This window comes from Rutidosis leptorrhynchoides, chromosome 2 (assembly GCF_046630445.1).
Source record: "Rutidosis leptorrhynchoides isolate AG116_Rl617_1_P2 chromosome 2, CSIRO_AGI_Rlap_v1, whole genome shotgun sequence".
Taxonomy (NCBI): domain Eukaryota; kingdom Viridiplantae; phylum Streptophyta; class Magnoliopsida; order Asterales; family Asteraceae; genus Rutidosis; species Rutidosis leptorrhynchoides.
Window position 1 is genome coordinate 157,441,977 of NC_092334.1, and position 10,091 is coordinate 157,452,067.

Below are 10,091 nucleotides of genomic sequence, written 5' to 3' on the forward strand. Positions count from 1 at the left end.
TTTTTCTGGGGAGGTTCGTCAAATGATAACAAAATTAATTGGATTAAATGGGATCAGATTATCTTACCATACGAAAATGGGGGTTTAAACGTGGGGTCTCTTTTTGCTAAAAATATTTCACTTCTTTGTAAATGGTGGTGGCGGTTCAGAAATGAACATAATGCCTTGTGGGTAAAAATTATAAAAAGTATTTATGGGCCGTGGGGAGGGGGGGTTGGATACTAACGTTTTGTGCAGGAATATTTCAGGTCGCACCATTTGGAAAGAGATCATCAAGGCCAAAAAAGTTGTGGACAAATTAGGAACTTACTTCACAACTTCGATTTCAAAGCGCATCGGTAATGGCACATCGATTAGTTTCTGGTATGACATATGGATCGGATCCGAAACTCTCAAAACTTAATTCCATAGATTATTCATGTTGGAATCTCAAAAAGAAGCAACTGTTGCCGACAGAATTTCGAATGTTAATTCCAACTCAATCGGAATCTGGGATTGGTCCCGATCACCCAGCGGTCGGGCATTGGACGAACTGACGGAACTCACTAATTTAATATCATCCGTAAGTATTTCAGATCGCCCCGATTCATGGAAATTTTCCCTTGACGCCTCCGACATCTTCACTACATCTTTATCAAATCTGATCAATGCACTCAAATACGACGTCCATTCTCGAAACATACTACTTCCTCGCAACAAATTCGTTCCACAAAAGGTCTTCGTATTCACATGGAGAGTCATACAGCTAAAAATCCCTGTTAGAAGTGAACTAGATAAAAAGGGAATCGATTTACACACCATTTTATGTCCCTTATGCGATCATCATATTGAAACCATTGAACACGAGTTGATTACTTGCCCTAAGGTGTCTCCAATTTGGACACAAATGCTTGATTGGTGGAACCAAAATAACACTTCAATTTCCGACATCAATGATGCCATCATCTCTGATCAAGGTTTCCCACATAACACCGTTGGATCTTCTTTATGGAAAGCTACTAAATGGATTGCGTGCTACATTATATGGAAACATAGAAACCTAAAAGTCTTCTCAAATAAAATGTGCAATCCCGCTATGCTTATCTCCGAAATTCAAATTCAAAGTTATAGCTGGATCTCAAACAGATCTCGGAAGAAAAATCCAATTGAATGGCACCAATGGCTCCTTAACCCCTCCTTTTATACGGCACCGCCTCCAAATCGCATGGGAATTGGCTAACTCGACTCTACATAAATCGGGTAGTGTCCGAAGTTCCTTGTTAGCTTATGTGTGTAGATTAAATGGGTTGGTGTTTTGTCAACTTTGTCGCCGCTTGATCGGTACAGTTGCATCCTCCTTCCCCACTTGTTTTTTCAAGTTCGTTCCCTCACATTGTTAAGAAGGCTTCGTCGCTCCCGATTTTTACTATATAGTTTATATTCCAATCTTTCCTACTGTTTCGATATTGTTCATAGCATTGTATAGTTGAATGTAGGGTCTTGTAACGATACAATCCATATATTATAATAATAATTTTGGCTTTTCAAAAAAAAAAAAAAAACTACACAAATTAATCAAATTGAAATAGACTTTTTTTAACCCTGAATTTCAAAATTAGAGCGCCTTTCTCAATTGATGTCTCTCTCACTTCTTCCTCATTTCCGACCCAAATCACAAATGGTCGGACAACATTTCAACTGTTGTGCTCCTTTTTTCCCTTTCCTTTTTCCTCCATCCTTGATGGTTTTTTTTTTTTTTTTTTTTTTTTTTTTTTTTTTTTTTTTTTTTTTTTTGCAAAAGCAAGTAAACCATTTATTAATCGAAAATGAGACGTACAACTGATAGTATTTGCAAGTAAACCAAACTATCTAACCCATCGACTAACTAAACTAATTACATATGATACTAACCCATCGACTAACTAAACTAATTACATATGATAGAACTATAGATATATACATTCTAAAAGAGAATACTTTCAATCGATTCCGGATCTATTATTTGACACTGATGTATAAAGGAGAGAATGCATTCAATCGATTCCCCTCTAGAGTTTTCTCACTCACATACCGTACCAAACACCTAACTCTTTGAAACCCTAAATCTCTTGATCTCGATTTGGTTCTTGATTTGTGTTAGAAATTATTCTTTGTGTCATTGTGATTCTATCAAGGTAAGAATCGTGAATTGTCATGTCCAAATCAATGTTTGGTTTTAAGGTCAAGAACAAGTCCAAGATCAAGATTTGGTAATTTTAGCTCAAAACCCGTAAGTTTGCTGCTGCTGCAGCTCAAGAACACAGTCGACCAACTGTCTCAGGTTAGTCGACCGACAGTCTCACGTCAGTCGACCGTTTTGTCTAGCTGGTGGACCGTTCGTCTAGCCATTCGGCCGTTTGTCTTTCAAAAGACAGTCAATAGTGTGTCTTTAGTCAGTTGGCCGTTTGTCTAGACAGTCGACCAACTGTCTAAGACAGAATACCGAGATGGGCACTTTGGGGAAATTTCATGAAAATTGTCAGTTTTTAGCCGTTATGCTACCCGTGTTTCTAATTTAGATTAGAACACTATATTAATGTGGTTTATATTGTTTTTATGTGATAAGAACAAGGAAGAAGCTCAGAAGTTAAATAACTGAGTTATAGCTGGTAATGGGTGAGTAGGTATATCTCCGGATAGAGTTTAAGTAGCATGTTATTGTTATGGGCAAAACAGACGGTTTATTTTGTGGCGGTGTCGTCAAGTCTCCGGTAATCTATTTCAGATATTATCAGGAGAATGTGGTTATAAATTTATAATATGCAGGGCCTAAATCTACTACTCCTTTCTATGGGTGAGTAATGGAAGTATAACCTAGGGTCGTTCGTTTAAGAAGACAACAGAATCGAACTATATCTATGGAATTATCCTAATAGCTAAGTAGATACATGAGTAGTTTTGGGTTTTTCTAAATTTCTAAGGCAACAGGTAAATAAAGGAAAGTAAATGCGATAAAATTTGTAATTCAGATAAGTTTAAGATAAGTGTGTTATGATTTCACCAAGTACTTTGTTGAGATTGTGGAATGATAGCTCATGAATAGGTAGTGACTTTGTATCTACTATGCTGTACCTAGATGTCCACATCACGTTGGTGATATGTCACTGGGTAATTACGCTAGGTTTGGTGATTTTGAGTAAAAAGCAATGCCATCAACCCCCGACGTCCATCAAACACGAGTACATGTAGGCATGGGTGGCTCATCAATAAGAGCGCTCAAAAAAGGCGGCATATTAACATTCCATAAGGTCTAAACTTTCTTATGCATAACATAAGACAACGGTGTTCCTAATTCGAGAGACGTGATGTGTTTCGATACTTTTGTTAACGATTGGTTAATACAAAGTTGTTAGGCCTTAAGAAGAGTTCACCCATAAAGAACACTCATGGCCAAGTTACTATGTAACTTCCATGAATGCGTTCAGTTATCCTAACGATCCAATCCTTTATGGATTTTAAACAAACAGTTCATTAATTGACTAAGAATCCCTCAAGCGGGGTGCAATGCTTGAGACCACGTTATGGTGTAGTGTACTAGTCAACAGTTAACTATTTTCATGGTTTTACGTAGCAGAGGTGCAACTTACAACAACTGTTGTGCTTTGACGTGCACATACTAAGTTTATATGCTTAGTGACTACACCAACATGGTTCAAGACCAACAATGTACTCCTAGTCTAATCATAGGTTCCACTACGAACGGGATTTCTACCGAAATCCAAAGCTCAGGTTGACGTACTTTAACCCTTGTGCCTCAGTCAAGCTTGTGTTGTATCCGACAGAGTTCTCTTACCAAGGGGTGACACAGATAGTGTACTCTGAATCGGGGTTCGTGACTTCCCTATAACAGAGCCGATAACTACGTTCTATTATTTGAAAAAGCGATTGAGTTTAAAACATAATCGGAAAGCATCTCAACACCAGCACGATCCACAATATAATTTTAGCAGCGTAACTGATTACGTCATAACATACACAAAAGATAACTACTCGCTAATCATGGTAACAATATCATAAATCATAACAATGAAAGACCTTATATAAAGATTAAGGATAGAAGTACCAGTATGATTAACTGAGTTCCGAAATACAAAAGTGACAACTTCAGACTCCAAACCGCTCCTAATACAATCTTCGACGTTCACCTCCAGGTACTAAATTTCCCGCTCGGAGAAGAAGGCCTCGAAAGTATGACTAATAGTAGTGAGAGAGTGAAAATTGAAGTGAAGTATGTGTTTGAAATGTGGAGAAAAAAGTTCTTTAAATAGGCCACCCAAGACCCTTGCAGGTCGTGGGCATTGCCTGGTCGTGGGCCTTGATCTTAGCAGGCCGTGGGGCTGGATGGCAGGTCGTGCGTCATTGTCGTGTGCCATGACCATTGGTCAGCTGGTCAGCTCTATTTCCTAGATCGTAAAGTCTGATTTTCGAGCAGTGGCGGATCCAGAAAATTTTGTCGACGGGGGCATATTTTTTTCCAAGATTGACGAATCATTATGACGGCTCAAAACAACACATATATTATACGTTAGGATAGAAAAAGATACGGAGTTGTGTATATCGATTTTAAAACAACTTAGGAACAACTAAAACAAAAAACTAGTTAAACTTAAAAAATAATGAAAAAGACACTTTGTTGTGTAACATCAATACATAAACATTATAATGATGAACACTTATCTACTATAAGAACTATACTTGATAGATATACAGATCCATTTTTTAGTTAACGTGAGTAATTAAAATTAGATAATTCTATATTCACACACACATATAAGTCATAAGTTGGATGAAGTAAGTTATGTTCTTTCATTGGGGTCAGCTAAGAAATCTTAGGCTACATTTCTATAGGACATGGGTCATTGGGGTCATCCAACAAATCTTGGGCTAAAATATCTATTGGACTACCGTATATATTAATAGGTCTTTGGTTCAGCTGACCCCACTTGCACCAACCTGCCTCCGCCCCTGTTTTCGAGGTCATAACTTTGTCTTCACCGTTTTTTGCTCTAGATTCTTCGTTTTAAGTCTGATTTCTTCGATTCTTCTTGCATTGTCTTTGTAAACACTTAATCTACAAAATAAAAATTGGCGATAAAGTTTATATCTTTATTGTTTTGGGACTTAATATCGGGGGTAAAAACGTGACTTTTTGGCCGATATCAAATATCCCACACTTAGACTTTGCTTGTCTTGAAGCAATTTAACTTCAAGAAATCTTTCGAAGTTTCTGTTCTATATGCCGAAGTGGTTTTATATTTATTATAAGAGCGTAAATAAAGTGATTCCTCTATGTTAGGGTTAGAAACTATCTCTGCAAGCGTGCGAGGTTACATGACTTAGGCTACCTTTCACGGGTCGGTCAATTCACTAAGTGTATGAGGTTCCCTATGAATCTAAGAATTGAATTCGCCCATAGCCTACTCTTCGTCATAGGCTTGAAAAAGACTCAAATTCTTGTTGCTAATGCAACAGTGGTGAAAACCATAGCTTCCAGGACATTTATCAAAATGAAAAGGGTTTTTGGAGTGATGAAGTTGTTAGGGTAAATAAGGGTGAAATAGTCTTTTTAAAGTCGGAATATTGAAGAGGAATAAATATGACTGCTAATATCTTTGTGAAGCACTCGCAGGGTTTCGATAAATTTTCTTTGGGGAATTTTTCTTCTTTGACGAACAAGCATCCTTTTGGTGTTTTCTCGGTCTCCTAGCGGTTTTTGATTTTTGACTTTATAAGTTCTACTCCTTTGCTTAGAAATTTGAAGAGATGTATCATCTAGAGTCTTTGCTCTTTTAATTTTTTTTTTTTGACATCATCTCTAAGAATTTCCGCTTCGGTAGATTTCCAAGTTTTTGCCACAATGCTTGTAGGTACTATCTTCGATAATCTTCTTTTGAGGAGATCTCGTTTTCCGAGGTTTTTTTTATCCATGTATGGTGAACTTAGGATCGTCGAAATTTTATTTTGGGTGAATGATCATGAGGGAAATGAATAGATGATGGTGGTGAATGGGTGATGATGTAGGGAAAGGAAGGTTTTATATCGAAAAATGGCTAGCTCTTCTGGTTTTACCTTTGTCACATTTTTCTACTCTAAAATACAGAACTAGAGCAAGTTCTGATTCTGAGCACAGACATGATCGGCACACTCAACAAAAAATAGTGAAGCATTAACGATGAATGCTTTCATGGTCTTATTTGGGTGCCTCACCATAATCATATTAGGTCAAATATGCCAAGTCATGCAATGCTCTTTAGAGAATCGGTTCGTTCTAACAAGATTTCTGCCTTAAATAAGCCATACTTTATATTACAAACATTTTAGGTTTTTGAACGTACTTTTTGTCTAGTGTCTATTGGGCTGGAATCCCATACTTAGTGATAAGCTAGGATGCAGTTTACATAATGCATAAATTTAGATCTAATAACGAGTAAAAAGAAACGAGTACTTCCTTACGGAATGGCGAGTATGCGGTTGAAGAAACAGGCTGGCTGGGATAGACAGTTGGTTTCAGAAAAATCGTGAATTTCATCCTTTATTATTTGGCTCATGTGTCATCACTTATTATCTTCCATTCTACTTTATTGCACGGGTTGCCTCCCAAGAAGCGCTTTTGTTTAAGGTCATTTGCTCGACCGTAGCCTTATTTACCATGTTGGGGTAAACATGTCCTTCTGATAGATGTCTTTGGTTAGTAGAGGGTGAATATATATTGGTGGGTAGATCCTTAAAAAGTGTTGGATTAGTATGTTGAGTAGATCCGGTATTTCTCTTGATGACCGTCCGAAGGCGAGAAAATGAGCTGTGGTTTCTCGTGACAGATCTTGAAGTCCAAAGAGAATGAAATCGATAGCTCTACTAATAGTTCCATGACATCGACCATAAAAATGGTGCTAGTAGTGATTGTTTCTCTTCTTGGGTGCTCAATTCTGAGGTCTTCAAAGAGTGCCAAAAATTGTATCTTCATGATCTCGAAATCTTTGAATTTTGGATCTCTACAGAAAGAGTTTGTTGTTTTGCACAGATTGCATAAGATTCGGAGCTGGTGTGAAGTAAATATGATTCCTGACTCAGGCAGTAGAGTTGTTGCCTTGATGTAAATCTCTCGACATCCAGATTTGAATGTGAAAGTTGGATCTATAGATTCATTGAAAATACGCCTGAGCTAACTAGTCACGAATGTGGCTAAGTTGACTCGAGTAGGATCCAAATGTGAGAAAGGGTTGTTTCGTCTTTCTTCTTCCAATACTACCGATCTTAAGTCTTTGATAATCAGATAAACGTGGTGATCAAGTGTTACGTAAATCACTAACCTTTCCGGCATCCTTTCAAAATCATCCCTCACTAGGAGAATGAATAGGCTATAAAAGTTATCGATCATCTTTGAATCTGAGTAATTAGACGGCCGTCCGGTGGAACAGTCCATGTGTTCGTGGATACGAGTCAGTAGCATCCTTTGGCTAGCTGAGAAAGGAAGTGCAAATCCGGCTAAGGCGATGTACACCTTAGTATAGATAATCTTCTGATCTCGGCACAACCTTGTTTATTGAATAGTGTGAACTACCGAATTGTGTTCTCGTTCTCGCTCTTTTCTGTAAATGTGATTGTGAAGTGTTGTGATGAAGTCTTGAATGCGTTTTTCCGATAGCTCTATATCATTTTCTCTCTTCTTTGTAAATAGCGATCATTTTCTCTATTTATAGCCTCAATCCGCTCTTTTAATCGAGGTGTAAATTCAATTATGGAACGATTTATGGCTTCTATTATTTTCTTAAATTCGTCGTTGTCATTGATAAATAAGATCATATCAGCTTGGTTTGTTATGATAGGAACCAAGATTGTCTCTGAGTTCGGCTCTTGAATTGATGACCGCGGAAGAGAGCGAGTATAAACATGAATGTTGTTATAATGATCTTCCTCTTCGTTGCTATCCTCCGTAGCAGCATCCGAATAGTTAGGAATTTCTACCACTTCAGTTTGCGAACAGTATTCTACTGTATCCTGAGGTTTGGCTACTCTGCTAGCAGGATCAATTTCGACATCTCTTACATTGGATGATTCCTTGGGTTTTGTTTGGAAACGAATAACCATGCCATTATTTTGATCTTCTGCTTCTAGCTGCATGATTTGTTCGTGATGTTGCTGAATTTCTGAAAATTCTTCAGTTCCTTCTTCCTCAATATCCTCTCATTCTTCTGTTTCTTCTACTACTTCTATTTCGTCTTTCGATTCTTCCTCTATTTCTTCTTCGAGATCAACTTCTTCCATTTCGGGATCTTTAGCTGGTGGCTGAAATTCGTCATCGGAAGTGATCTGTCTGGTGGAAATAGCTAACTGATATCGGCTCATTTATACATAAATTCACTCGCGATATCGGGTTCTTTTTGGTTATAAAGTGGTGAGAATTGAAGACTTAGTTGGTGATTATAAAAAAATGACATTTCATGCTTTTAAAGTCTTATTATTGGTTTTCGGATGGTTTCTACATGTTTCAACATCAAACGAGCTTGGGACAAAGCAAAATACGAGTAAATAGATCAAATTTCAGCTCAGGACCCCATCGCGGCCGCGATGGGGTATATCCTGACCGTGATACATCGACATAAATCAAGAGAATCGAAACAGATATAATCGCGGTCGCGATCCAAGATTTTCAGCATCAATCGCGGTCGCGATTGGTGAATCACGGTCGCGATACGGGGTCGGTCAGGATTCCAAATTTCAGCCTTATAAATACCCCCATTTAACCCCAACTTTAGGGTATCGATTGTTTTATGAATTCAAAGGCTAGGAGGGTCGTTTTTTAAGGTTTTTAAGCAATTCTTCACCAATTTTGAAGATCATAACATCAAGGTTGAAGTAAGGATCATCTGATAATCATTGGTACCCTAGTTCTTCATTATTTAAGTGATTTCATGATGAATACTATTTGTTCGAATTATTATTTTGTTCTTTCTTTTGACATGTTAGGCTAAACTTTTATTGTGTTCACTTTGATGTAAGACTTAGGAATTAGGATTGTTCTATCTTGTGATTTATTAAGGTTTATGTTGAATTATTCATGCTTTCTTGAAAGATCCATTTTTGTGTTTGTCTAAATATTGTTTATTTAATTATACACGTTATTGAATTTGATTTATGTGAGTTTATCAATATTCGTATGCTTGTACTTCATCTTTTAGATCTGGACAATTGTATGTGAGTGCAATTGCTAATTAAATTGATATTGTGATAACACAATCGTGTAGGCTTTTCCGAGTGATCCCATTAGTCTAGGTTTTACGTGAGTTTAACCAAGAGAAAGTCTATATTAATTTTTCATGGTAATAGGACCTCTGAATGATAATTTATGTGAGTAGATTAAATTCATCATGCCTTTGGTTCATTGATTTCGTGACACCGATATGAACTAATTACCTAGACCTTAAATAAATGGTTTTAATTAAAGAACAATCCTAGTCAATAGTTGAGCATTGAAGTGGACACAGCTTCTCCTTATCTAGTTAATTCGTTAACTTACTTTGGCTACTGTTTTATTCTACTTGAATTCAAATCAAAACACCCCTTTTATTAAAATTTAGGATAATTATTAGGTTTAGAATCTTAATTAAACTGCTCTTTGTGGAATGAACTGGTCAAATTACTTATGAGTTACTGCATGATCGGGTCCTAGTTTCCTGAATTTGCGTGATAATTGTTAAGTTTTTAGCTAGTATTTTAGGGTACGATTTCACATATCAACTTTTTGGCGCTGCCGCCGGGGAACAATACTACATTAGGATTTTAAGCGTATTTTTAGCTATTCGATCCTTTTGTGAGAATCAAATTCTTGCAAAAGTTACATTTCTGTTATTTTTGTTTGGGTTTACGCGAGGTATTGTTGTGTTGTGATCGCAGTTTAGGTAAATCATAACTCTGAACCTGTCTAGAGTTTACCATACACGCAGTATTTTTTATTTTTTTTTTGTTTGTTGGACCGATTGGGTTGCCATGTTACAAATTGGGCCGAAAGCTAATGTGTTTTCTGTTGGGCCGTGAGGTTAGTGTTATTGGGCCAAGGACTAACTGGTTTTCGA

At 37.1% G+C, this 10,091-nt stretch overlaps 1 protein-coding gene across 1 annotated transcript; it reads left to right on the forward strand.

Annotated features, from left to right (window-relative positions):
* Positions 1-418: 418 nt before the first annotated feature.
* Positions 419-1,219, forward strand: LOC139888385 (uncharacterized). The gene has a single exon (XM_071871393.1). It carries the CDS (start codon positions 419-421, stop codon positions 1,217-1,219), a length of 801 nt encoding a protein of 266 aa, XP_071727494.1.
* The last annotated feature ends 8,872 nt before the right edge of the window (positions 1,220-10,091 follow it).

Excerpts from the sequence above, each read along its gene's own strand:
- LOC139888385 (XM_071871393.1), top strand. The coding sequence starts at position 419 with ATGTTGGAATCTCAAAAAGAAGCAACTGTTGCCGACAGAATTTCGAAT.